The sequence below is a fragment of the Penicillium macrosclerotiorum genome (assembly GCF_028827735.1).
Source record: "Penicillium macrosclerotiorum strain IBT 26536 chromosome Unknown utg000006l_segment0_segment0, whole genome shotgun sequence".
NCBI classification, from domain to species: Eukaryota; Fungi; Ascomycota; class Eurotiomycetes; order Eurotiales; family Aspergillaceae; genus Penicillium; species Penicillium macrosclerotiorum.
In genome coordinates, this window is record NW_026643085.1 from 2953877 (window position 1) to 2981329 (window position 27453).

General features: G+C 44.2%; 8 protein-coding genes across 8 annotated transcripts; 4 read left to right on the plus strand and 4 right to left on the minus strand.

The window, feature by feature from the left end:
- Nucleotides 1-644: 644 nt before the first annotated feature.
- srgA (Rab family GTPase srgA) lies at nt 645-1386 on the minus strand (the record flags this gene model as incomplete). Its single annotated transcript, XM_057078066.1, has 3 exons — nt 645-964; nt 1029-1296; nt 1357-1386. The coding sequence occupies 3 exons, from the start codon at nt 1384-1386 to the stop codon at nt 645-647; spliced, it is 618 nt and encodes a 205-aa protein (XP_056933646.1).
- A 576-nt stretch (nt 1387-1962) lies between these two features.
- On the minus strand, nt 1963-4156 carry N7462_006349 (NCA2 family protein; the record flags this gene model as incomplete). The annotated part of the gene is made up of 4 exons (XM_057078067.1): nt 1963-2197; nt 2253-2378; nt 2483-4036; nt 4140-4156. 4 exons carry the CDS (start codon nt 4154-4156, stop codon nt 1963-1965), a joined length of 1932 nt encoding a protein of 643 aa, XP_056933647.1.
- Nucleotides 4157-4253: 97 nt separating this feature from the next.
- N7462_006350 (sterol desaturase family protein) lies at nt 4254-6388 on the plus strand (the record flags this gene model as incomplete). Its single annotated transcript, XM_057078068.1, has 4 exons — nt 4254-4327; nt 5268-5508; nt 5604-5689; nt 5830-6388. 4 exons carry the CDS (start codon nt 4254-4256, stop codon nt 6386-6388), a joined length of 960 nt encoding a protein of 319 aa, XP_056933648.1.
- Nucleotides 6389-7076: 688 nt separating this feature from the next.
- On the minus strand, nt 7077-8846 carry sam50 (SAM complex subunit SAM50; the record flags this gene model as incomplete). The annotated part of the gene is made up of 4 exons (XM_057078069.1): nt 7077-8287; nt 8346-8532; nt 8625-8741; nt 8814-8846. The coding sequence occupies 4 exons, from the start codon at nt 8844-8846 to the stop codon at nt 7077-7079; spliced, it is 1548 nt and encodes a 515-aa protein (XP_056933649.1).
- Nucleotides 8847-9096: 250 nt separating this feature from the next.
- N7462_006352 (ubiquitin-conjugating enzyme E2) lies at nt 9097-10080 on the plus strand (the record flags this gene model as incomplete). The annotated part of the gene is made up of 2 exons (XM_057078070.1): nt 9097-9287; nt 9357-10080. 2 exons carry the CDS (start codon nt 9097-9099, stop codon nt 10078-10080), a joined length of 915 nt encoding a protein of 304 aa, XP_056933650.1.
- Nucleotides 10081-10705: 625 nt separating this feature from the next.
- On the plus strand, nt 10706-13045 carry N7462_006353 (uncharacterized protein; the record flags this gene model as incomplete). Its single annotated transcript, XM_057078071.1, has 5 exons — nt 10706-10760; nt 11087-11575; nt 11714-12039; nt 12103-12227; nt 12277-13045. 5 exons carry the CDS (start codon nt 10706-10708, stop codon nt 13043-13045), a joined length of 1764 nt encoding a protein of 587 aa, XP_056933651.1.
- A 655-nt stretch (nt 13046-13700) lies between these two features.
- Nucleotides 13701-14889, plus strand: N7462_006354 (holocytochrome c synthase CYC3; the record flags this gene model as incomplete). Its single annotated transcript, XM_057078072.1, has 3 exons — nt 13701-13778; nt 13834-14486; nt 14541-14889. The coding sequence occupies 3 exons, from the start codon at nt 13701-13703 to the stop codon at nt 14887-14889; spliced, it is 1080 nt and encodes a 359-aa protein (XP_056933652.1).
- Nucleotides 14890-15214: 325 nt separating this feature from the next.
- Nucleotides 15215-17406, minus strand: N7462_006355 (ABC1 kinase family protein; the record flags this gene model as incomplete). Its single annotated transcript, XM_057078073.1, has 3 exons — nt 15215-15392; nt 15487-16826; nt 16903-17406. 3 exons carry the CDS (start codon nt 17404-17406, stop codon nt 15215-15217), a joined length of 2022 nt encoding a protein of 673 aa, XP_056933653.1.
- Between the last annotated feature and the right edge of the window lie 10047 nt (nt 17407-27453).

Genomic DNA, 27453 nt, shown 5'->3' on the forward strand with positions numbered 1-27453 from the left:
GGATTGGAGTGACACAAGTACCGATCCTGTCGATGTGGATAATTCAAGTATATTGGACATTCGTTCGAGTACATTTGAAGTAGTAGTACCTTTCGGGGCCCATTCCTAGATTTTCAGCTGATGTGAGGCAACCAATGGGAGATTGGGAGATCGTGACCAGCAAAGAAACCTACTGCATTACGAGGCTGCCTAACTCAATTACTTCTGCCAGTGTGGTAGCATGAAAGAGGCTCTCATTCAATAGTGGGTTGTATAAAGGATGTATCAGGAGGAAATGGGAAATTATAAACAACTGTCCCCCTCCACAAGGAGGCATCAGGATCATAACTACTCGGCATGGAATGACGGAAAGGGGAGACGGGGAAATAAAAAGGGACAATTTGCCACAGGCTATGGACAGACATGTATGATACTCGAGTGTAACGGGCGCCAACTCTTCATAGAGACTGGTCATTCAGATCTTAGCGCGAGAAATTGCGGGCAAGAGGATATGTGGCAGCTGCGCAGGAAACGACCAATTGCAACGAGAAACAGACCAGAAAGACACACGGGCAGGAAGGAAGAGAGGAAGAGGGGGGGGCATGGAACAGGGAAAAAGGAAAGCGGAGAGGAAAGAAGGAAAGGAAAAGATAGTGTTACAGGGTTTAGCAACACTTCCCTCCAGTGCTACCATTCAAGCCTGAGCCCTGGTCTATAGGGACTCCCGAGCCACCGGTTTGCTCGGTTTTCGAAGTATCCATGCCCTTCTTGATATCCGATGCGAGGTTATAGAAGGCCTTCTCGATGTTGATGTTGTTTTTCGCGGAGACCTCCAGGAAGGGAATTCCAAGCTCATCGGCTAACTGCTGACCTTGCTCAGTCGAGACGGTTCTCTTCTCCTCCCAGTCACATTTGTTTCCGATCAGGATCTTGTGCACCCCTTCGCTGGCGTGTTGCTCGACGTTTGAGAACCAGGTTCGAATGTCTGTTGGTGGAGGTCAGCCCAAAGCACAAAATCTTGTCGGGCGAGAAGGAGGGGGGTTATTTACTGTGGAAAGATCGTTCATCAGTCACGTCGTAGACCAGAAGAATGCCCATTGCGCCGCGGTAGTAGGCGGTAGTGATGGTACGGAAGCGCTCTTGGCCAGCCGTATCCCAAATCTGCAGTTTCACTCTCTTTCCGTCCAGCTCAATCGTACGGATTTTAAAATCAATCCCAATGGTTGTGATGAAGGAAGGAGTGAATGAGTCCTCGCTGAACCGCAGCAAACAGCAGGACTTTCCGACGCCGGAATCTCCGATCAAGAGCAACTTGATCTACAACAGATTGTTCTAGGTCAACGGTCATCCGGCAATATCATCGCCAAAAATGCTCACCAAGAAGTCATAATTCCTTGTGCCGGCCATATTGGAGTATTTCAACGATTTCTAGGATCCACGGGGTTGATAGTTCAAGGCAGGAGACAAGAAAGATCGGTGGCAGATCTTAACGGATGGATAGAAGGAAAGATTCGTGTGTCGGGAGAGGTGAAGGCTCGATTCCCGTCGGGAGCAGAGGCGGTTTACACAAAGGCGTATCGTGTTTACCTGGTGTAGTTGCAACGAGATTTGGTGCCTCCAGGGATCTTTATCAGGAGCACAGCGGGTCACAGGTGCAAAGGGCCAACCAGAACGAAGAGGGAGACCGTTGAAGTCAAGCAGATAGTCTCAGGGATAAGCAAGGCGACAGAATCCAGCATCAAACAAAGTCCGCCAGCCAAGAAAAGAGAAAGGGATGGGAGGGGATGGGAGAGTGGTCAACATCAGGTGGAGTGATGACGGTGCTCCGGTGTTGCGATCCATGCCTGGTTATGTAAGCATCGTCAACTCGGCGCGGGCGAGCCAGCACAACACACGAATACAGGATGGAGCTCTAAATGGAGGGTTTCGGGATGCAACTAGTGTGTTCTTTGGGTAGGTTTCTATCAGCTTTGAATCTTGATTCTAATGAAAGTACGCCCATCGCATCCTCTCCACAGTCTGAAGCTGCCTGTCCACGCCGCTCTGGACATCGAGCAGATCTTGGATATCCTCTCGGAACTCCCGATATTGCACTCCACCAAGAACACCCTTGACCTTTTGTAGTAGCGCTTCCGCTTCGCAAATAAGTTGCCCGGAGTCTTTGTATGGAATGATTCCGTCGGATAGGGGGGCAGACGTGAGAATTCGAGAGACGTTTCTGATCCATCAGCCTTGAACCTGTTCTGTTAATTATCAGGAAGGAAATATCTTACCGAAGTCCACGACGTAGTTCGTGTTGCTGTTTTCCTTTTCGCAAGCCTCGTCGGCTACCAGAGAGCCCGATCAGCCATCGAAGAGCGGAATACGAGACCAAGATTCCGGGGGTAAGCCCAACAAAACTGGAGCATGTTAGAAGGCAGGGATATAGATAGACACCGGACCAAAAAGGAGGCAACCCCGGCAGAAGGACCAATATGAAAGAAAACATGCTAGAGACACCTACCCAAAGACGAGTTCCTGGCTTTTCAGGAGAGCATTAATACCACTAATCGCAATTTCGACATCCACTTTGGTCTTCTGGATCTGGATTAAGAGAGCCCGAACTAAGTCGCCTCGGACGGTGCCGACCAAGGGTGAGCGCAAGTCTCGCTCGTAAGCTCGGAGCACTGGCGTCAAGTCCCCTTCTTTCACGGCGTTGGCAATTGCCGCCGTGTCCTCCATGGCTGACCCTCCTTTATGGGAATCCGGACGATCTCGGACAAAGTCGATCACCATGCGCTCGAGACTTGCGCGATCAGCCACAAGGCTACTCTTGCTCATGATCGCGATCTCACTTTTTTCATCGTGTCGGATTGTGCCGATGAGCTTTCGGATGGGCTCCACAACCCAGTTGCTCCCGAAGTCGAGTACCGTAGAGCCAATATCCATGATCCATTGCATGATTTCAGCTTGGCGATGTACCAAAATCCTGAGCGAGATGCTACCTGAAAGGACCACTGCAGAGAAAGGTAACCACCAGCGGGTAATGCGCGAAGGCCGCCCGTGGCGGTCAATGAATGCCGACACGGAGGCAGTATGGGTTGGTAGTTGTACACGCAGGAGGTGCACCAAGCGTTGGATCAAGTGGATAGGCTGTTGAGTGGAACCACGCTTGCTTTCTGGCATCTGCAGGGACGTCATATCATTCTCGATGGTCGACAGCACTTGTTGTGGAAATTCCCAAGCATTCGACCCACGGGCTCCCTGGTGGACAATCGCTCCAGTGAGAAGCACAACTCTGGATACAGCATCCTGCCATTGCTCAAGAGAGGCAGGCGCATCATTCGTCGTCAATTTCTCCGTCTGAAACGCATGCCATCCTTCCATGATCAGTCCGAGGCTGCTCGTGTGAATGTCTTTCATGGCGACCAAGCAATCTCGCTTCTTCCGGATCTCCGATCGATATGATCTAATTGGAGCCGACCAGTCAACTCGGGATGGGTAGTCGGAGATACATTGGCGGGCAATCTGGTAAAAGTGGGCCCATCGAGCCGCGATCGAGCTCAATGGCGGTGCTGCGAGTGTTCCAGGGCGGAGTCGAACAGATGAAATGCCTGTCGACCAATGCCACAGCCGAGTCGGAGCAGTCTGGGCCGCATACAGGCCGCAGTTCCAGACTGAACCTAAGACTTCATTCCAGTAGTCGGTCGCCTCGTGAAGTTGTAAGGTCTGGTCCAGTAAGGTGTGCATGACCAGACCGGAAGCTTGGATGGCCGCTTTCGCTGCTACTAGCCATAAATGGATGGACAACTCCTCTTCATCGTCGGGCTTAGTCTCGGCCTGGGGCACGATGTGTTGTGTCCAGACTGGGTCCGCGAGCAAGTCGGCGAGTCGCGTGGGGGACAAGAAGGGCTGGTTCTTGGAGGTCAGAGAAATAGCCCCAATGACAGTCTGCAGGCAAGGAATAAGTGGGCTCGGTATATTCGGGCTCGGTCCGTTCTGAGTTGCCAGGGGCTCTTCAGCACCGGCGAACTGCTGCTGGACACGATCCAGCTGAGTGTTGACGGCGCAGGCATTTCTGGAACACGAGTTTTCCGGGGGATCAGCTCAAGTCGGGCGGGGAGAAAGGGGCCAAAAAAATCAAAAAGACCAAAGGAGAGGAGGGGGATCATAAGACCTACTCCTGAACAATTGACATGGCTCCTAACAGACCATTAGGGTCGGATGTTGCAGCGTGGGCGCATCAAGGATTGGATGAGACCGAGGGGAAGGGCCGCGGGCTCGGACATGGCGTCATGGTGCAAATGGAACCGCAACCCCGGCAGAATAAGCTCAACCTCGACCGCCACCTGGCGCTTACCTGTAGGCGGTGAGCTCCGATGCCACGAGGATGGGGATGAGCAGAGGCAATCCCAATCAGTGCGTAGAGCTTACGCGTGTAGATCTTTGACTCGGTAGTGTCCAGAAACCGAATAGAACGGGTAAAGATCTATGTAGTCTATGTGTGTTTATGTATTCTCTCTTTCTCTCTCTCTCTCTTTCTTCGCGTCACGTATGTATGTCTACGTTCTACCACATCATTATCCTCCGTACGTCGCCCTCGATACTTGGAATCTCCGCGCATAAAGCGCTTACTATGCATCGGGCCTCAGAGGTTACGGGAGTGGGCCGGGCACCGTTTCTTCCTTTTCTTCTCCGCGCATCTCCAGTGAGAGCGATCGTGTGTCGTGCGGAAGGATCAGAAGAATCTGTGGCCTGACCCTGGAAATCAGCCAAACAGAGGGCCGGAATACCGCATTATGCACGGTGGGGCCCGGATGATGATCGGCTCACAGTGGCCTTACCCGGCTGCCTGGGTTTGCACCTGTCCGGGCGTGGCCCGCCGAAGTTCTCCCCCCCTTTTTCCCCTTTCTCCCCCAGTGGAGCCTCTCGAAGTCTCTCGGTGGTGGGCTCAGCCGGTGGGTTGACGCTGACTAACCCGGGTCTCGCCACGTCGGGAATGGCTTGTCCAGGGAAAATCACAGCAGCGCCAACACTTTTAATCCGGCTCCTCCCCTTCTCTCCTCCCCCTTCCCCACGCCCTCCTTTTTTCCTGAACGACCCTCGGCTTTGGGAAAGAAAACTAAACAATGTATGTGTCTTTCTACTCTCTCCCCTCATTGCCCTCCTTCCTCATTCTCCCCTGTCTCCCCTCCTCCTTTGGGACGAAAGAACAGATCGGAGACGAAATGAAAAATATATATATTACATACACCACGATCAAAAAAGTATAGCGTACCGGGTGACTGATTCGTGTTTCCTACTAATAGGAATTCTACCGTGTTGTCCTCGGGCACCTATTGGGGCCAATTCGAGGAGATTGGCAAGTACAATGCCAACCTCAACGTCGCCGAGAAACTATGGGCCGCATGGTATGCCTGGATGCAGAATGATGTCCTAGCCACCGGCATCATGTCATTTGCCATGCACGAGCTTGTCTACTTCGGCCGCTCGCTGCCATGGATCTTTATCGATAGTCTCGGCCTTTTCAAGCCCTACAAAATTCAGAGTGTGAGTGGTAGTGATGGCGTTGGCGTTGGCGATGACAGACCGGACCACCCGCCACAGCCCTCGGGGAGAAAGAGAATACTAATCCGTGACCTTAGAGCAAAATCCCATCCTTGCGAGAACAATGGGACTGCGCCAAGTTCGTCCTACTCAGTCATTTCACCGTCGAGCTGCCCCAGATTTGGTACACCCCCCCCCCCCCCCCCTTTTTTTTCCAGTCCCGCACCCGTGTTGAGTCTTTGATGGGACCCATATATGGGATTGGGAAATAACCACAAATTGTTCGTCAAGCACCAGGAAAACTAACATTCGTGCACTCGCCAGGCTCTTCCACCCGATGGCCCAGTTCTTCGGTCTTTCCACTTCGATCCCATTCCCTTCTCTTTGGACCATGGCCTACCAGATTGCGATCTTCTTTGTGATGGAGGACACATGGCACTACTTCTCGCACCGTGCCCTCCACTGGGGTCCCCTCTACAAGGCAATTCACAAGATTCACCACCAGTACTCGGCTCCGTTTGGTCTGGCGGCCGAGTATGCCTCTCCGATTGAGGTCATGATCCTGGGATTTGGTACCGTGGGTTGCCCGATCCTCTGGTGTGCCTTCACCGGTGATTTGCACATCCTCACCATGTACATCTGGATCGTGCTGCGCTTGTTTCAGGCTATAGATGCCCACAGCGGCTATGAATTCCCCTGGAGTCTGCATCATTTTCTTCCCTTCTGGGCCGGTGCCGACCACCATGATCTCCACCATGAAAAGTTCATCGGCAACTACTCCAGCAGCTTCCGGTGGTGGGACTACCTTCTTGACACCGAGTATACCCCTGATGCCCTGAAGCGCCGGAGGGAGAACAAGGTGTCTACGAAGAAGGCCCAGTAAATCGGGGTCTGGCATGACGATCTTCTTCTACCTGTGAATTCCTACCTTTTTTAAGGGCGATGTCCACGCCTAGCATGCATTCTTATGTGTGATTCTCTTCTCATCTTTCCGATACCTCTATAGAGAGTGATGATGTTTCCTTTGCTCTTCTCTTTTTTCTATTCAAGGGAAACATGGCGCATTTTTTGGTCCGAGCAAACTCTCCAGTAGTAGATCATCAATGTTTTAATGTATCTAATTTTGCGATGAAAATTCAATGGGGCTAATTTAGAGTCTTACACGAATGAAACAGCATTTCTGTCTTTGAATGTTTGTCAAGTTAAATCGCTGCGATGATGGCTGTTCCGCAAATCATTGTGCTTGTATCGTCCTGAATTCTATAACGTCAACCCCCGTTGGGAGAAAAAAAAAAAAAAAAAGCTCAAATATGGTATGGTTGCTATAAAAATCTGGTCACCTCCAGAATGTGTAGACCATCGAATTGTTTCCCTCGCCCAGTGTTTGACATCTGACAACTGACAAGTAGGACACGGCAGGCCTGGCTGGGCGTAATCATGGGGTGGGATACAGAGAATACTATGTAGAATGAGTATGTTCTGTGATGCTCCAAATAAGATTTGGAAGGACAATGAAATTCAGAAGATAAATTCAATTGACTCCGCTAAGCTCGAATCAGGAAGAGTTGTTTCTACAAAAAGTTGATACCAATTCCCAGCTGCAGGCCCTTCCGGCCCTCCTCACCTTTCCGTAGGACCAGGGGAAGGGAGAAGTTCAGCTCGAACCGCGCCACTGGATGGGCGTATACAATACCAACACCAGCAGCAATGCTGGGCAGGTTTGTTTGAAGATCTGAGATGGTGGAGATCACTGCATCCTGTACCTCGCCACTGTTGGTGGGACTAACCTTTTGCGAAGTCCGCAGGGGTAGCAGCCGGCCTCCGTTCATGAAGACTTGCATCCGCAGAGGCTTGTCAGCCCCCACACGGGGAAGAGGGAAGAGCAGGTTCGCACTTCCGGCCGCGTAAAGATCCCCCCCAAGAGCATCAGTTCCCTCGCGGGGTCCGATGCCGCACAGGCGGAATCCACGGACATCAGTCGGCCCTCCCAGGAAGAAACGATCGTTGATCCGAGAGAGCTGAGGACGAGAGTCCGGATTCAGCCCCAGGGGGACGAGCAAGCCGGCCCGGAATCCAGTGGTGAGGCTAATGCCGCTGTCTCCTTTGATTCCCGGAATCGCAATAGGAACGGCACCCTGAGCCTCGATCTCTGACTTCCAGAAAGACACATCTCCCCTTAAGGGACCCCAACCGGCTACTTCATTGAAAATCTTCGCGTAGTATCCACGAGAGGGTAACATAGCATTGTCCCGCTGATCGTTGACCCAGCTGTGGAAGATGCTACTCTTCACACTGTCGCCGGCATCGGAACGAACTGTTGGTGACGCATTCTCGGCAAGTCCAGTGAGCTGTCTCCAGAAACCGTTATAGCCGAGCTCATGGCGATGTCCGGACGAAGATAGCCATCTTAGCTTGCTCCAACCACCTTTGAGCACTTCCTCGTGACTCGCCCACGATTTTTGGGTCGAGCTGGCAATCCCGCCAATCTCCAGGCGGAAATCCGGGTCACAGAAGAGCGGAGTCTCAAATGCGGCCTGGTAAGCAGATCGAGTCCGGGTACCCAACGAGGCGTTCAAATTCAGGGTTTCAGCGCCACCAAACACATTGCGCCACAAAAGATTACCGTACGCCGAGCCCTCGGTGTTTCCAAGGTCAGTGCCAGTCTTCAAAAGCACACGCGACTTCTCCCGCACATTCAAGATCACATCGAGATTGCGGAGTCCAGTCTTGCCACCCCTTCTGGATTCGTCCAGGTGAACGGTAATTGGTTGCTGGAACAAGTCTAGATGGATGTTAGAGCTCCTGTGTCAATTGTTCACTTCGCCTTCGGAGCTACGAACCGAATCGGCCCAGCTTGTCAGCCGTTGCCGAAACTTCCCGCAAAGTCTCGGACAAAGTATACGGTCGATCCTTGTTTTCGCGAAGGAGAGGTTTGAAGATGTTCTCTAGGAAGCTTCGACGGGTGTGTGGTGCGCTCAACACCTGGACCGAGGAGATCGTGCATGGGAGAGTCGAGTTTTGGTCAAGCTGATCACAACAGTTTTAGTTAGCAGGAAGCGTCTCCGCTTTGCAGGAATCTGTGTTTGCCAATGCATGATTTTAAAGGGATCAAATTGTACCAATTCCGAGAGGCGAGCCTGAGCCTTCTGAAGAATGGCCTGTGTCCGCTCATTCACAGCTTGTTTCTGCTCTTCCAAAAGCTTCGGGTCCTTGCGCTGTTGTAGGCGCTCGAAGATCTACCGCGCCAGTTAGTACTGAGTACCAGGTTGTAAAAAGCGTTGACTGAGCTGGATCGAGGGCATCTTTACATCTTCATCATCGGCCGACAAGGGGGAGGACATTGTGGCGGCGACAATGGCCAGGGCTTTGCACCTCTTTGGGTTTGAGAATATTGAATCTCATGGGGAAATGATCCGCACGTGACACCCCCGTCGGCGATCGGTGCACTCAGCGCGCAACAACGACCACTTTCCAGTCCTTGACAGTCTATCTATCATTTCGTCATTTACGCACGGTCTTCTTTCAATTTTTTTTTACCTGCTATTCTACATTCATTCCCTTCCTTTACATCGATACCACCTGCCTTGAAAAATGGCTACCAAGGCGGCCTTTAAACGAGTGCGTGACCCTCCGATTCCGATACTCAGACTAGGCGACGAACCCAGTTTTCATTCTTATCGGTCTAACGATCTTTCTATGCAGCTCACACGAGAATATCAAAATATTCAAAAAACTCCACCGCCCTATATTGTTGCACATCCATCTGAGACCAATATTCTAGAGTGAGTCGACCCAGTGGCGTGCCCATCCCATGGGTTTCTCTGGATGTTCCATGCTGACGTTGGTTTTAGGTGGCACTATATCTTGACGGGACCACCTGGGACCCCTTACGAGAATGGACAATACTGGGGCACCTTGATGTTCCCTCCCGAGTACCCGTTTGCTCCTCCTGCGATCCGCATGCACACGCCGAGTGGCCGATTCCAACCGTCTACCCGTCTTTGTTTGAGCATTAGCGACTTTCACCCCAAATCCTTCAACCCCGCCTGGGAAGTTTCCACCATTCTGATCGGACTTTTGTCCTTCATGACCAGTGAAGAGATGACGACCGGCAGTGTAAGCGCTTCCGAAGGGGAGCGACGGGTTCTGGCCGCCCGATCACGGTGGTGGAATTCCACCGGAGGAGGCTCCCACACCAGCACCACCCCCGGAGTAACCCGAACCGCCAAAGGAATCAATAACGTCAAGGCAGGCGACGGAGGGGTGAAGTTCCGCACCGAGTGGCCCGAGCTGGACCAGGAGAACTGGACATGGATGAAGGAACACCGGATCGACACAAGCACAGGACAGATCCTTCCAGATCCCAACGCCCCCACCAAGTGCTCCCCGGAGACCAGTGCTTTACGTCGACGACCTACCGGCAGTGCTGCTGGAATTGGCGCCGTGATGGAGGGTGGGCATGTGGCTCGAGAGGCGGGACAAGGCTGGGCTTGGCGGCACCGTCTGTGGATTGGACTAGCCGTGTTGTTTGGCTATGCGTTGCTATCGCGGCTTGTCAGTGATATCCAGGGATGAGGGAATCTTTGCGAGAATCCGTTGGTGGTTGGGGTATTCGAGCTTGGCTACTTCACAGTTATATTTGGCGTGTCTTGACTTGTTCTGTTTTTTGTTTTTGTTCTTTTCTTTTGTCGATCGCTTTCCCCATCGCTCAGCGGGTTTCCATTTCTAAGCATGTCCGGCGCATTACTGAAAGAAGAGAAAGAGGGAATTTAATGAATTGGATGGCGTTTCGACGGTGCTTGGACTTGCGACGTTTTTGCTTTCCATATCATGCCTTTTGATATCTCTATTACACTCTATATCTCTCCCCGCCTCTTCGATCCTTTTCCACTCCCCCATCCGGAACTTTTGATTCCAATATGTTTGGGCTTGTACCGCATCCTCTCCTTACCGTAAACCAGGATTGCCCGTTACACCGGTCATCACCGGATCTCGCCCGTTGGGGGCGCTCAATCAGGCTGGCGCTCGCCCCCCCCGCATCGACGTAACAACTCCTTTTCTCTACTAAACCCTCCCACCTCCCCCCGGCTCAGGCCTCAATCCTCTTCTTCATTGGCCTGTTTTAAATTTTACCATAGCTTGACTGGTCATCTTAACTTTCTCAACCCTCGAATCTCGCCCTGGCCTTCGGGCCCCCACGATGGATGAGCTCCAGCCTTACACCTTTATGGCGAGTGCTGGATCCTCGCATTCAGGTTCGTGTTATTTTACTTTTGGATTCTGTTTCTTCTGGCTCAGTTATTCTTTCCGCGCGATGCCCATGAAACCAGACACCTATCGACAAATCCTTCTTCTGGGTTGTATAAAAACTAGCATTATCTTCAGCTGGATAATGCACGTTACGGTCGCTGAGGGCTGGCCAAAAGATTTTCGTGGAGGTCAACGTGGATCGCGACCAAGTCTTCTATCGGCCTGTCAGAGTATCCGAGAGCAAATCAGTACTTTCGGAACTCTGGCGCCTGCGCAATTGAAGAATATGCTCCTCGTTCTGAATGGAATATGTGCTGAATCTACCCTCTAGATTCAACTCCAAAGCCTACACCGCTAGATCGACCTTCATTCACCTTTATTGGTCACGATGACGACCTGACGTTGAAAAGAATCAAGGATGTCAATGCCCGCAAGGCTATTCGCTCCCATGTCATGCGCGATGTACGCCGACGGGAGAGGCTGGCGGGTCTCAAGCGAACCTCGCGGCGTGAGAACCGAGGCGAAGCTGCTCCGACATCATCACCGGGCAAGCAGTCAGAGTCCGAGGACCAAAGACTTGTCCTCAGAGCAGCCTCTCAATCATCTCCATCGTCTCTTATCAAGACGGAGACCGATGACAAGTTTCTCTATTCTAAACATCGACGAGACCGTCCATCGAAATGGAGTGCTGGCTACCCGTTGGTAACCCAGCTAACTCCCAGCCCCCGATCCCTGCCAACCTCATGGTTCTTTGATCCTTTCTGCTCATTACCAGGAACCAGTGAACTTCCGTCGATGGTTGCACATTTAGTCTATTATTGTGAGTGGTATATGAGATCAAGAGAGCGAGCTATGGGAACCTGATTCTCTTCTTCACCCCCTCCCCTCCTCCGAACGTCTCGCTACCTTTCTCTATGGTCTATTTTCCTGACCCTCAATCTGACTCTTCCTGAAAAAGGGAAATCTGTCTTTGTTCCTATGACTTTTCCCAGCGAACTCAAAGGCCGAGAATCACAAGAAGTAGAATTAATGGTCCGATCCTCCTTCTCGGACCCAGGGAGCTTCTTTGGCTTGATGAGCATGTGTGCTGCACATCGAGCGGTTCTAGCAGTGGATCGGTTTGGCACATTGAATTCCGAACTCCATAACCGGATTGTCAATGATCCGGATTATTGTATCATGAAGGCAAAGTCAATTCGAGAAATGAATGCCAAAATGCGCGATTCTCAACGTGCTCTGAGTGATGAGGCGTTCGATACGATTGTCAACCTCCTGACTGGCTCGGTAAAAACTCTTTTTTTGGGATCCGAGAAACATGCATCGGAGTCTATTGCTAACTGATGATAGTTGATTGCCGGTCTTTTTGACGAAGCTCGAATTCATCTCACCGGCCTTCGACGTATGGTAGAACTACGAGGAGGGATCACGGATGAGAGCATTCGCTCCGCGTCAATGCTATCTGCAATCATTACGTGTGTACTTCGGGCCCTGGGCTGAGTCAGAAGTTAATATTCCCTCTAGGACCGATGTGAAGGCTGCTTCGGGTTTATTGGTCAAGCCTGTTTTCCCACTCACTTGGGATTCCCAGCCAGTGCCCCAGGTGATTCAGCAGCGAATTCAACCACCTACGTCGTCGCCGGCTTATCAACTCGGTTCTGGATTCTTTTCGAATATGCTGCTTAGCTCACCCTTGATTCGTATCCTACATGTCATTCGCGACATCATTTATTATAGCCTCACTGTGCAAACTGTACCGGCAGTCATTCAGCCAGACGATCATCATTTCTTTCGTGTGTTGAACTGTGAGGCAGAGCATCAACTCCTCAGTTATGTCTATACAAACAGTTCACCGACTGTGGATCACCTGGGCTTGCCCTTTGAGATTCACCCCATCGAAGCAGTCACGCGTGTGGCAGCTATATCATTCCTGAATAATTTTCTGATAGTCTCTCCTCCATCGTCGGGCCTTGGTCGAGCCCTCACGAATCATCTGAGGGCCGCGATGAGCAACTGTACGCTATGCCTTCTTTTCACTATGTCGAAGGAGAACTTTGGATGTTTTGCATGGGCTTTGTTTATTGGCGCCCATGGGGCTCTGGGTCAGGCTGAGAGACCCTGGTTTATGGAGCGGCTGGCTCGCATCGCAATCATCTGTGAATGGCAAACCTGGGAGCAGGTCTCCAGGATCTTATCAGACTATTTCTTCATCCCGGCTATCCACGAGATAGAGTGGAGATCTATCTGGGATGAAGCAATGGCAGGATTTGTATCTTCACTGGAACACCCATGAAAGGGCAGTCCTGGCGATTCTAAGTTTAATGATTTCTCAGAGGCTTACTGTCGATCTTTGTACTATCGGAAGGTGAAGCATAATATTAGATGATGATGCCTGGCCAGGCTTAAGTGCCTTCCCTTTTTCATTCTTCTCACTATTTCCCTTATTCCCTTGAATATGCTATTTTTCGAGTCTCTACTTTAGATGGCCAATTGCGGTATGTACTCGCATAGATGGGGTATCTCTCATCGAGTTCGATATCTGATATTGCTTTGGTCGTTACAGTCGGGAAAAGTCGGAGCCAATGAAATGCTGGAAAGACAAGTTATGTAACCTGTCTTACATCTTGATCAGTTCGACTGTACACCGTCGTTCACGACTCTTCCTTATGCTGTGAGTCCAGTATATGCTCATCATCAGGCCCGTCTTGTTTTCAATTGCCTTCATATATCGTTCATGGCTTCCAATTCTACGCAAAAATATAACGAAACATTCACGAGAGGTCAAGTCATGGAAGCGTTTCTGCCTCAAGACAGACAGTGTCATTCACGTGATTAGGTGTGTATTATGTCATCGCGGCGATTTTCTTCCCCGATCCTTTTATCGCGCGAGGCGATTTTTCTAACCTCAGTCATTTCGTCCACCACACACTTGAACCCATTTAAGCACAATGGGTTGGTTCTGGGCAGACTCACAGGCGAAGGTGCCTGTTGCACCACACTCAGCAAATCCCAGTGGTGCTCCTCCTGTGCGTATTCTTGAAATTCGTTCTGTATTGATTCGGGACTGACCCTTATCAACAGCCCGGATGTCCTATGCATGAGTCGCAGCCAGCACCATCTACGACACCGGAAAGCGCCAATCCTACTAGCAATTGTCCCATGTCCCGTTCTACCGATTCTCCCTTTTATGTTGCCCCCCAGTCCCCAAAAGCAGACAGTTCGGCACCATCGGCACCAAAATCATCAGCCCTATCCAAACTGAACCCGCTGAACTACATGTTTGCGTCCATTTCTCAGGATCGTGCTCCGAATCAGACTGTGGATCTCTCGGTGGAACGTGAAGCTTCTTCCATTCCTAGAGGGGATATGGAGGGTAATTGGGAATACCCATCCGCCCAGCAAATGTACAACGCAATGTTACGGAAAGGATACACCGATACTCCCCAAGACGCGGTGGAGTCCATGGTTGCCGTGCACAACTTTCTCAATGAGGGTGCATGGACTGAAATTGTTGGTTGGGAGCGTACATTTGCCGGGGGCCTGGGAGTCGGCTGGGAGAAATGTCGTCGTGGCGAGGAGAACCTGAGCTTTCAGCTAGCGAAGGATGAGATGACCGGTGCCGTGGACCCGACGACTGAGCCCCGTCTGATCCGGTTTCAAGGCCGGCCGAGGGAGTTGACTCCCAAGGCCCGCATCTTCCAAGCACTTGGCTGGGTATACCCGGCCGGGTTCGAGTAAGTCGATCATGCAAGCACCAATATCAAGTATATACTGACTTTGAACTCCAGCACCACTCCACCTTTTGACCGGCACGACTGGTTTGTTCAGCGTCAAACACCAACAGGTCCCAAGGAAGTTCGTTACGTGATCGATTACTACTCTGGAGACCCCGAACCCAATGGTGAGCCTGTTTTCTTCCTAGACATCCGTCCCGCCCTCGACACCCCAACGGCTGCCATAGAGCGACTGATGAGATGGGGGGTAATGTTTGGTGGAAGGCCAGCGGAGGCGCTGCTCGTGAGCCTGGTCACGGCCACCCCTAATTACATTGATGTTGAATTTGGAGCTCGCTGCCTCTCCACTCTCCACTTGTATGTTTCACAGACATGGCCTTGGCGTTCCGCGATCCTTTCATGATATCTGAATTTTTCTTTTCACATTTCTTGTCTTACATTATTATACACTTTTTTGCCGACAACTCATGTACACTAGCGGATGATAATGGAATGGAAGCGATGGGTAGTCCGTATGGATTTGACACGCCATTCTGTTCTCGTGCTTTTTTTGCTTCTTCTTTGGTATAGAGAGTTCGAGTCTAGGAAATTCTGTCCGAGTGATGTTCCTGAATCTCTATATCGGGGTTTCAGAATGAGTATACAATGGAATTCATCATCATTTATCTTGACTAACGCTTAAGGGGATTCGAGGGGAAATATTATATAATGAGTAAAGATCCTCGGGGCTAGATGTTTGGGGACAGTAGATCATACTTGACACATCGCTCCACGCTTTCAATACTGGCCTGTAGCAACCCACGGGCTTCTAGACCTACCCATACCCGGAGCATAGAGGTGTCGCCTGAGCGGACGGTTTGCAGGAAGTTGGAGCCAGATCCAAGTTGTCGAAGAATGGGAAGCGCACTTTACAAATGGTAAAGTAAGCATCACGGCGGGACAATGATGGTTTAATCAGGGATAACACGGCAGGTTTAAGTGCAAAGCAATACCCACTTACCTCTTGAAAAGGTCCAGATTTGGGTTGAGGCTCCGTCCAATACCCTCGAGGAGGAGACAAGAGATAACCACGTTCACAAAGTCGCCTTCAAATCGAACATGGTGGCCACGAACCATCGTTAGGACCTCACTCAGAACATCCCCAATCTTGATGTTACCAAGCGCAAATGTACGAGATTTAATGCTCAAAACGAGATGCTGCATTTTCAAGGCAAAAATATCGGGATCAAGGACGTCCTCAGGGGTGCGACAACGCTCGACCATCAGACGGCCCGCCTGGTAGCCATCGAATTCGGCAATGGCCCGGAATAGGTCAAGAAAATTTCCACGATTGGTATCATTCAATTGTGTGACGAGGCCAGTGTCGATGAATATTAGTTGTGGACGATAGCCTTCATCATTGAGTCTGGTAAGCGCAGACTCCCAGTCTTGTTTCCTTGCGAGATGTGGACGTAATCGTGCGAGGACTGCTTCCGTAACGTCGACATCTGCGCGGGTGGGGGCTTCTGTAGCACGCGAATGCCTCTGAAGAGATAGGTCAAGTTCGCTGGGCTTGTAAAAACGAACCATAATGTTCCCAGGATGAAGATCGGCATGCACAAAATTGTCGATCAAAAGCATATGCAAGAAAGCATCCAAGCCCTCGTTGGCAATCTCATGCTGGTAAACCCCGCCTCCGATGTCAAGGAATGTAGCTAGAGGAATACCCTGCGCAAATTCCTCGACCAGCACCTCACGTGTGGTGTAATCCATATACGGGTACGGAAACCAAGCTGTTGTGCGAGTCTTGAATTTTTCGCGGAAGATGACAAGGTTTGTAGCCTCGATGCGCAAATCAAGTTGAAGTTTCATCATTTCACCAAACTGCTGGACTTCGTCGGGAAAGGAAAGCCAGTGCATAGAGGGAATAGCGTTGATCAATGATGCAAAAAATAACATTATCCGCAGGTCGCGGTGAATCATTTTTTCGACTTTGGGATGCAAGACTTTGATGGCCACATAGGATGAAGGTACTCTCTGTGGAGAGCTCTTTACCAGAACATCAACATTCCTCCTCACTTTTTCTTTTAGTGAGATCAGCTCTTGACTCGACTCCTGATCAATAGTTGCTAAGCTTGGTCTCAGCTTCGCTTTATACACTTGTGCAATGGCTCCAACCCCGAGGGGTTCTTCTTGGAACTCCTCAAATATTTCTTCGAATGGTTTACCATTGAACGCCTTCTCAATTGTTTGTTTCGTTGATTGAAGTGAGTGAGCAGGTGCATTTGAATGGAGCGAAGACATAATTGCGCACATCTCCGGGGGGAAGATATCGGTACGCGAAGCAGCCCATTGGCCAAGCTGGATGATAATATTACCGAGTTAGTAGATCTGTCGGGGAAGAGAAGACACTTGTGTTGTGTTGCCAACACCGCACCTTGATAAAAGCTGGCCCAGCGTGCTCCATCGACCTCACGAGGAATTTATACCACCATAGCGTCCCTTTGCGCGTATTACTAGAGCATTCAACCTTTGGCCCTAACCAAATGATAGGAACTGTGGCAACAACTGGAATAAAAATAACAGCAAGGTGGAGAAAACGTAATCCGGTCGCGATGGGATCATAGACATAGCAGTACCAGAAAAGCCAGAGTGACTGGCAGGCCCTTGTGAGGCCTTGCGCGTTTGATGGTACCTTTTTCCGAATTTCTTCACGTGAAGCCTCGAGCATCTGCATCTCCCCGGTCTTTTCATGGCTATCCGAATCCTCCGCCAGCTTGAGAAATGCGCCGGGTGTGAGCGCGGCCATGAGCACCCCGCCAATCACTGGCCCTCGCTTTGGCAAGTGTTGGATGAGCGGTCGCCATATTTGTCTGGCTGTGTATCTTGAGAGGCGCGAACCCCCACGCAGAAGACAAAAGCGGGCAAGGAACACCCTCATGTTCAGGTAGGTTCGGCAAGGATGGTGAGGATGATGACGGGCGGGTGATAACAATCCCGATAACAACCCTGATAGTCGGCACGTGTTGCGATACGTCATCATGGCATATGAGTTTGAAATTCATATTTACTCAAGCTATGAGTGCCCTCTTTCATCAAATTATAATATACACTTGTACTTTATAAGACACAAGGAACCTATGATATAGAAAAAGATCGATTTAAAAGTTTTTGAAGGCGCTTAAATCACAAACCACCATTATCAACCGATGATAGTACGTATTACCCATGTAGACTATCTAGAAAATAGCAAAGCATAACTCCCTGATAAACGGATAGTTCTAGCCAGCTGAACACCTCATTATCTTTTTCAAACTGAAACTTATATTATAAGCTTGGTGAACCGTCGTTTAGGTGAGGAATCGACAATGAATTAGAATGAAAGTACAGTAGCCCGTGTTGGTAGTAGACTGAAGCTTGAGGATATTCAGCGTGTAGATCTGGCCTCGGGATATAGATGAATCGCTTGCAAATCATACAGAAAATAATGATAGATCTCTAGGGGTAATTTCAGCCTCTAGGTAGCGTACTCCATGCCGGGACCCTTTACGGAATTATATTTATACCCTGAAGACCTTTTTTGTGAAATATCAGGGCCTATAGAGCTCCTCCTACGGGCCAGATTCTGAATTCCAAACTGGTATTAGGCTCTCTGGCTTCCTAGTGAGCATGAAATGCACTACTTTTTCTTTTTGAATATTTAGGGGGAACGTATACTGAGATATCGTGATATTATAGAACATACAGCTTCTATCACAATCAGAGAAGCTCGGTAACAAGAAGCTTAGTTTATAGGAGTTTTAAAGGTGAAGTCCATTCTTATAAGTGAATTTATGGTAAGATAGTTATGACGATATCGTCACGTGGTAACATAAGGCCCTTCTTCGAGAAAACAGCGTCCCGCTGTTGTCACGATAACACTGATAAGCTAGGAAAATGAGAATGAATACGGGGATAGAAAATAAAAGGCACTATAAGCTGATGAGTTCAGCTGTAGGGTTTTCGGGCTGTCTAACTCAATAGCCTCTTCGGCTTCGGCTACCGCCTCGTCGACTATATTTTCGGCCTAGCCCGGTTCCGTGATTATAGTTCTACCGGCGGCTTCGTCGACAGCGATATTAAGGACAGCGATATCTTTATTATCTATAATGATAGGGCCCTCGGTGGTAACGGGTCCTTAAGCAGTAATAGGCTTGGTGTTATTGCTATATAATATTGCAACATAAGGCTATTCCTAACTTCACGCCTTAGGTGTTAGTTCGATACCTTATCGGTTAGGCTTCGTTATAATAGCCCTACTTCTCCCTAATATAGATATATAACCTATAAGGCCCTAAGGGTTTGGTGCCTTTCTATTAGGGATTTGTAAACCTCTCCTTCCTATAGCCTTTACTTACCTCTATTATATATAGATATTGCTACTAACGGGCCCGAGCCTAACCTAATCTAACCCACGAATAGGTTAGGCTTTAGGCCCGGTCCTTAGGCCTATAGTAGGCTATAGGCTTAGCCTTTAGGTCTATAGTAGGCCTATAGGCTTTCTATAGGCTCTAGAAAAAGTAAATATAGTAGTATCTTAGAACTATATAAAATATATAGATTTCGCTTATATTTTTACGTATTTCCTTTACTTTACTTCCTAATAAAGGCCTAAATTTAAAGATATCTATATATTAGGCTAACTAAAAGGTATATTTAGTGATAGGAAAGGAAAGCTCTTAGGGATTAGAAGGTATAATATAGCTAAATTCTAATAGCGGTTAGAAAAGGGGCGTATTTAGTTATAGGAAGAGCCCTTATATACTAGAAGGATATAATATAGCTAAATTCTAACTATAGTTAGAAAAGAGGTATATTTAGTTTTAGGAAGAGTCCTTATATACTAGGAGATAATTCTAACTATAGTTAGAAAAGTAATATATTAGTTATAGAAAGTACTAATAATATACCTATTAATTATCCTTTTATTAAGCGCGCTTCTATAATCGAACTAACTAATATATTTAAGTACTTCCCTCTATAGAGACTAGTAGAGGAAGAACTTTATCCTTATATTCTTTAGTAAGATTACTTATCTCTCTCTCTATCTCTTCTTCTTCTAAACTACTCTTCTTATTACTAATTAGATTAGGTTTAATCTAGTCTATTATCTTTTCTCTTTCCTCTTTTATTACTTTAATTTTATTCTAAGAGAATAAATTAGAAAGAAGTAATTACTATTATATATCTATATCGAATTTCGATATATAGAGGAATATTATAAGCTCTTAGATTATTACTATATTTAATCTACCTTAATAATAATAGTAGATATCTTAGGTAGTATTAAATAGTTATTTAATACTAGTATCTATTATAGGGACTAAAAGTATATATCTTATAAGGATAGTAATTACTAGGTATTTTTACTAGTAAGCTTTCTAGAAGTTAAATAGTAAGAAATCTAGAAGATCTATAGAAGCTATTAGTACTCTATCTATATAGTAGAGAATTAATAATATACTAGAGTTAAGATATTCTATAACTTTATCTTTTAGTTTAGTTAACTAAGGCTTCTACTTATTAAGTAAGATATTAAGATATAAGCTTATTCTAAGAGACCTCTAAGAGGTAGGTAAGGAATATTATTAAGCTATTAGATAGTCTTAATATAGTCTTAGGAAGCTCTTAAAGCTTTATTAGTATTATATATACTACTTATTATCCTAATCCTTTATTTAGAAGAACTTTAACTTATTTCCTAGTACTAGTATAGTATATACTATATAGAGATTACTATAAATATTATCTATTATAGAGTAGTAGGAGTCTAGCTTCTCCTACTAATATATAGTACTTTAAGTATAGTTTTCTTCTATAATATCTTCTTTCTTACTAACTAAGAGATTAACTATTTAAGATAAAGAGAAGATTATAGATTCTAAAGATATAGTATAAAGTTATATTCTTAGTCTTTAAAAGCTTAGTAGTAAACTTATAGAAAGATTAGATAATCTAAAGAAGATAACGTGTTTCACTAGTGAGTCGCTACCACTAGTGAGTCGCTACCCTTACTACCTACTACTTTTTGAAAATACTATTTTTCTACCAAAACACTATATATTTAATTCAACTATTTACTAGGGCACCGAGTAATCTTATGCCCTATATTCCCACATCCAGAACATTGAAATACACGCTTAGTAGTAGGCCTAGAGACCTTAGTAGGCTGCTAAGGAAGCTCTGCATCATCGTTTTGAATAGCTTCAACGCTTGCTCGCAACGTTGAATCTAGAGATATAGATTCGCCGACCGTAGGATCTTGCTGCCTAGATATCTAGCGATTAGACTATGTGCGTTTTTAACGCTTCTTCTCGTTGAATCTATATAGTTGCCGAATCTCCTCCGCTTGTAAAACAGTGTTATGAAACGCTAGTTCAGCACCTTTAATTAATTGATCTAGCGCTCTCTCTGTAGGGCTTCCTAGCGACTATGAGCGCCTATATAGTAGAGCTTTGATAGATAAAGCTTGCTTGTTAAGCTGCTTAATCGTATATAGCGTAGTAGGCACGAAAGCGCTACTCCTACTACTAGGCCTACTAGTAGTAGGTGTAGGTGTTCGAAGCGATATATTAAGCTTCGATAGGACTCGGTCGGCATCTAGCGGAACTAGGCTGGCGCTAGCGAAGCTTGATTGTATAGTGCTAGGTAGGAAGGCTTCCTAGCGTGCTAGGGTATAGGATTCTAGGAAGTCGAGCTTGTCGATATAGTTATATCCTAGGCGAGCTTAGGCCTCGATTAAGCGACCGTATAAGCGCTTTAGGATAGCAAAACATCCTATATCTAGCAGCTATAGAAGATATAACGAATACAGCGGCATACAGAGTAGTATAACGTTATTTTGCTAGCAGATTTAGTCGAATTATAGTGTTAGATAGCTTCTATGACCGTCTAATATTAATAACCGATATTTACCTTACGTACGACTAGTAGTCGCTAGAATAAAGAGCTTTTCTAGCTAGCGTAGGCCTATATCGTCGGTAGTCTAACCGTTCGGTGATACTTCGATTCGCTAGTCTTTCGGTAGGTTATTAAACTAGCTAGCAATATAAACCTTCCCTTTGAATACTATACACGGCGGAAGCGAGTAGCTAGTTGCTGATATAGATTCAATTGCTGTTACCTACTCCCGATTTCTAGGTTGTAGTAGAGGCTTCCGACCGTATAGATCCTTCCGTGTAACGATTCTAGTAGTAGATATCAAGCCTATTGCAAAGCCTATTTTATCAAAGTTATAGATATCGTTAGGAAGGATCCCGTTTTCATTAATTATACGCTCTACTAGTCTAAACTACGCGCGTAGACTAGTAGGATCTTCGTTTTGCGTACGTTGATAGTCGTAGCGTCTAGAGAAGCGTGTGTAAAGCTCTAGTCGACGTTTAATATAGCGTGTTACCTAGTTAACACCTATATTAGGAGGTAGGAGAGGAGGGAAGATATTACTACGCGCTACTAGTAGAAGATTTACTATATCTTTAATATGCGAAGGCCTAGGGGAAGCACCACGCGTATTAAGCGATAGGATCCACTAGCAAAGCGAATCCTCTTCTTCTTATGTTAGTTTAAGACGTAGTGATCGTGTATCCTGGCGATAAAGCTTGCTAGCAAGCCTATCGCGTAGTGTTGACCGAGGCACGCTATATAGCGCTACGGCTTGCGTAGTTGAGCTTACTAAGCTATTTTGAATAGCTTTGATAGCGAGTAGTATCCTACCCTCCCTATCTAGCGATTTAGAGCGCTTTTAGGAACGTTTTGGTGGCATAGTAGGTGGTAGAAGGTAGTAGGTAGAAGATAGGGACGCGTTTTTTGATAGGGTAGCGACTTATTAGTAGTAGCGACTTACTAGTGAAACACGTTAGTTAATCTAGTATTACTCTTTATTATCTAGTTAAAGATTACTCTAATCCTATTTAGTATAGAAGAATATAAAGATTAACTAAAGTCTTCTTATATATTAAAATATTAGATATATAGAGTTCTAATAAGTTCTAATATTCTAGATAGGGATAAGTTTTAGAGTATCTAGCTAGAGGTTAAAGAAAGCCTTATAATACTAAGAGCTTATATTAATAAAGATAGTAAGGTTATAAACCTAGGTTAAGTATTAGGAATATACTAAGAAGATATAGAATAAAGATATCTTACCTTATTAAGAGTAGTCCTAATATCTCTCTTCTTTATATTTATCTAGGTAGACTAAGATCTCTACTCTATCTACTTACTATTCCTTATATTATTAGTTAGGATTACTTTTATATAGCTAAGTAGATTATTTAAACTTAGTTGGATAATATAAGTAAGATATAGCGCTCTAATAACTATTATATTCTCTAGAAGAGACTTTTAGAGTTTAGTAATTATAATCTTATTATCTAATATATTATTAACTATAATTATAAGTACTTAATTCTAGATTTAATACTTCTATAGAATATCTAAGAGAATTATACTTAGGTTAATACTAGAGTACTTTCTATAAAGTAGTTTAAATCCTAGAAGGACTTTATAATACTACTAATCCTTAGTAATAAAGTAACTAGCAGTGTCTCCGCCCACCCACACCGCTTCCGCGTTGTGGGTGTGCCACACACAGATTCAACACCACACACAGATTCAACACCACACACAGATTCAACACCACACACAGATTCAACATTTCCTACTTCCCCTATTTTTTGCTTCCCTATCCAACACCACCATCTAAATATGCCTAAATTTGATGAATCTCGTATGGCAGAGGCCTGCCTAGCTGCATCACGCGTTGAGAAGCCGAATATAGCGCGTTTAGCACGCGAATTTGGTGTTAACCGACACACCCTCTATAATCGAATCAAAAAAGGAGCAGGGCCTAATACAGCTAAACGCAATGCTAAACAGGCCCTAGAAGCCTATCAAGAAGAGGCCTTAATTCGCTGGATTCAACATATGAACGATTGCTATATGCCTATCACTCCTAGGATACTAGAAGCGTAGGCGAATCGTGCATGCTAACGCGTCGGGAAGCCGTCGGTTAGCAAGATATAGGCGTATCGCTTTATCAATAGGCTTCCTAAACATCTTCAATTAGGGCCTACTAAGCAGTATACGAAGGAGTCAAAGCGAATCCTAGCAGAAGACCTAGTAGCATTAGCGAATTGGTACGATCTACTAGCCTAAACGATCAAGAAGACTACACCACCACGCTTAGTCTATAACTTTGATGAATGCGGCTTTCAACCAGGCGAAGGAAGGTCTAGAAACGTTATATCTACTACTACTACTAGTAGTAGTAGGAAGGTAGTAGACCTTCCTCAGCTAGACTAAGGCGAAAATATTACGTCTATCGAGTGTATAGCTACCGACGGGTAGCAGATGGAACCCTAGTTTATCTTTAAAGGCAACGGGGTCTTTATAGAATCTTGGTTTAATCAAATAGACGACCTACTACCAAGAACTACTATCACTACATCGCTAAACGGTTAGATAACTGATAGTATAGTAGTTTAATAGCTTCGATTCTTTATAGAATCAATATACGACCGTACGAAATCGGGTGGAAAACGTATCCTAATATTCGATAGTTATAGTTCGTATCTTATATTCGAATTCCTATACCTTTACGAAGAGAACGATATCCTACTAATAGGATTCCTACTATATATAATATATCTTTACTAGCTATTAGATAGTAAGCCGTTTCTAAGCTATAAGTAATACTTCCGCTTAGCGAATAACGACTACGCGTTTTAGGGTAGAAGCCCTATCGGAAGATTAGAGTTCCTTCGAATAATCGGTAATATTCGGAATAGAGCGTTTAGCTAGCAAATTATTTATAAATCGTTTAAAGATCGTAGGATATATCTAGTCGATAGTAGAAAGGTTATTAATAGCCTTCCTATCTAAGATTACCCTAGTCTTATAGCGCTAGATCTATAACCGCTTTGTTTAATACCTTTACTACTACCTATATCTTCTTCTAGTATCAACTAATCGCTGCCTAGATCTATATAGGATCTAGAGAAGAATTAAGAGAAGATTACTAGATATTAATATAAAGATCTTATACCTAGGTAGTAACGCAATCTTAACCGGTTATTTTATTATAATAAGATTACTATAGGGAACGTAAATCTAGTAAACGATACTATTCGCAAGATTAGGGAAGCTTAATAACTACTATAGCGACTAATCACTAAGCGCTAGGTTAAAACGCCGCTTAGTAAAATAGGGGTACTCTCTATTAGAGATATAAATCGTTCTATTACTAAAAGGAATAAGAAGGAAGCGGAGGCAGAGCGGAAGCGGGTAAGGAAGTAGTGGAAGAAAGCGCATAGAATATCACTACTACTAGAACCTATATAGGAATCCTAGGCATTATTAGATAGAGCAGAGGAAGCACGCTAGGAAGGTAATATTTTCTTTATAGATACTAGTAGTATATAGTAGTAGATAGGGGAAATAGGAAAAGTTATACCTCTATATATAGTTATATATCTATACGTAGCGTACCTACAACCCGGAAGGGTTAGGGGGGCGGTGTAAGGCACTAATAGTATTTTACTTTCCTTACTTAATATTTATCTTTCTACCTATTAATAGGTTTTCTACCCTATATAGGTAGTTATTCTCTAATAATTTCTATATTTTCTATTTTTAATTATCTAGGAAGATAGCGCTAAGAACTTACTCTACTTCTTTAAAAGAGAAAATAGCTAACCCTCTAAGCCTATCTATAGAGTAATAAATAGTACTAACTAACCTTAATACTAGACTCTAAGTAACCTAAGATACTATTAAAAAACTATAGAAGCTTAAAGAGCTATAGGAATAAGTAGAGATTCTAAAATCTTAGATTATATTATAGAGTAATTAAGAATCCTCTATAAATACTAGCTAGAATCTCTATAGATTCTTAGATTAAGAAATTAAATTTAAAGATCTAAAATTTATACTTAATTTCTTTAATAATATTAAAAATAGCTTCTTAATCTATAATAGGTATATAAAAGAAAATAAACTAATAACTTAATAAAACTCTTATAAAAATAATTAATGTCTTCTATAGTCTATAAATCTATAGCTAAAAGAGAAAATTTCTAAGATAAAAGAATCTAAAATAATAAATCTAAAGAATTATCTATATAAGGAAGACTTAATTATATTAAGGAAAATAGAAAATAAATCTAATATTTTAAATATAGAAGTAAAGAATACTACTTACCCTACTACCCTAGAGCCTAAGACTCTAAACTAGTAATAGTTTAGGTAGTATAGTAGGGAAAAGTTCTAGAGATAGAGTAGACTCTATATCTTTATATCTATCTTCCTTAGTAGAGATCTAAACTTGATTCTATATTCTAATTACTATCTAAAATAATATTAAAATCTATATAGATCTAGATAGTAGAGTAGAAGTTAATCTTATTAGCTAGAAGTAACTAAGCTTACTAAATCCCTAATCTATATAATTAACTAATATAAAATACCTATATAAGTATATAGATTATCCTATTAATAGCTACTAATTTAAGAAGGATAACCTACTAATTTAACTATATATAGATAGCTATTAACTAAGATCTATAACTTAATAGAAGCCTATTACTCCTATTAATAACTACTATTTATAATCTTAATATCTACCTTATAGGAAGAAGTAGCCTTTAGTAGTTTAGAACCTCTTTAATTAAGATACTCTTACTAGAATAATTTAGTAAGATAAATAGGAATTATATATCTTTACTATAGTTAAAATATCTAAAGAAATATATTTACTAATAGATTATAATAAAAATAAACCTATACTAGACCCCTATTAACTCCTAAATAAACTTATAGACTTTTATAATATCCTTTTCCTATAGAATTTAAAGACGCTATTTTTATAAAGTAAATAACTATATAATTTATCTTCTTCCTAATACTAAGAAACTATATAGCCCTATATACCTCTTATTATAAAAAGAGCTTATAGAGCTACGCTGATATATTAATAAAAGCCCTAAGAATAGTTAGATCTATAAATTAAAGAGCTCTATAGAAGCTTCTATCCTATTTATCTCTAAAATAGATAGAAAGCTATATCTTTATATTAACTACTAGGGCCTTAATAAGGTTTTAATTAAGAATTATTACTCTTTATCTCTGATTTTAGAGATTTTAGACTAGCTTACTAGATTAAAGATCTTTAGTAAGATTAATATCTAGGATACTTGATACTTACTATTATATCTATATTAAGAAAGATAACTTTAAATATATAGTTATACCTTTTAGCCTAACTAATACGTCTATAACCTTTTACAATTATATTTATACTATACTATATAGGCTTCTCGATATCTACATAGTAGTATATCTTAATAATATCTTAGTTTTCTTACTTAACTATACTATATATATAAACTACCTATAAGAGACTTAGTAATTATAAGATAGAGGACTATATATAAAACTTAGTAAGTATATATTCTACATAGAATAATTTAAATTCTTAGTTTTATTATATCCTTAAAAGATATATTAATAGATCCTAGCTAAGTTACTAATATTATTTTATAGGAATTACTAAAATTATATAGGGATATTTAGATTTTCCTAGGATTCTATAACTTCTATTATAAATTTTATTAGAGACTACTCCTATATTACTTTACCCCTTACTAATATATTAGAAAAGAGTAAGAATAGACGAAAACTAGATTAAGTAGAGCTAAACCTTAATAAAAGGGTAGTATTTTACTATCTAATTATAGCCTTTTTGTTAGTATTCTTTCTTTAGTTCTTTAATCTACTAAAACTAATAAGATTAGAAATAGATATATTAATAGTATAATAGTAAGGATTCTATCCTAATAGGATAACTAAGATATTTAGTATCTAGGAGCTTTTTAGTTATATAAGTTCTCTAGTACTAAAATCCTATATAGAATACTAGATTAGAAACTATTTACTATTATTTATTTATTTA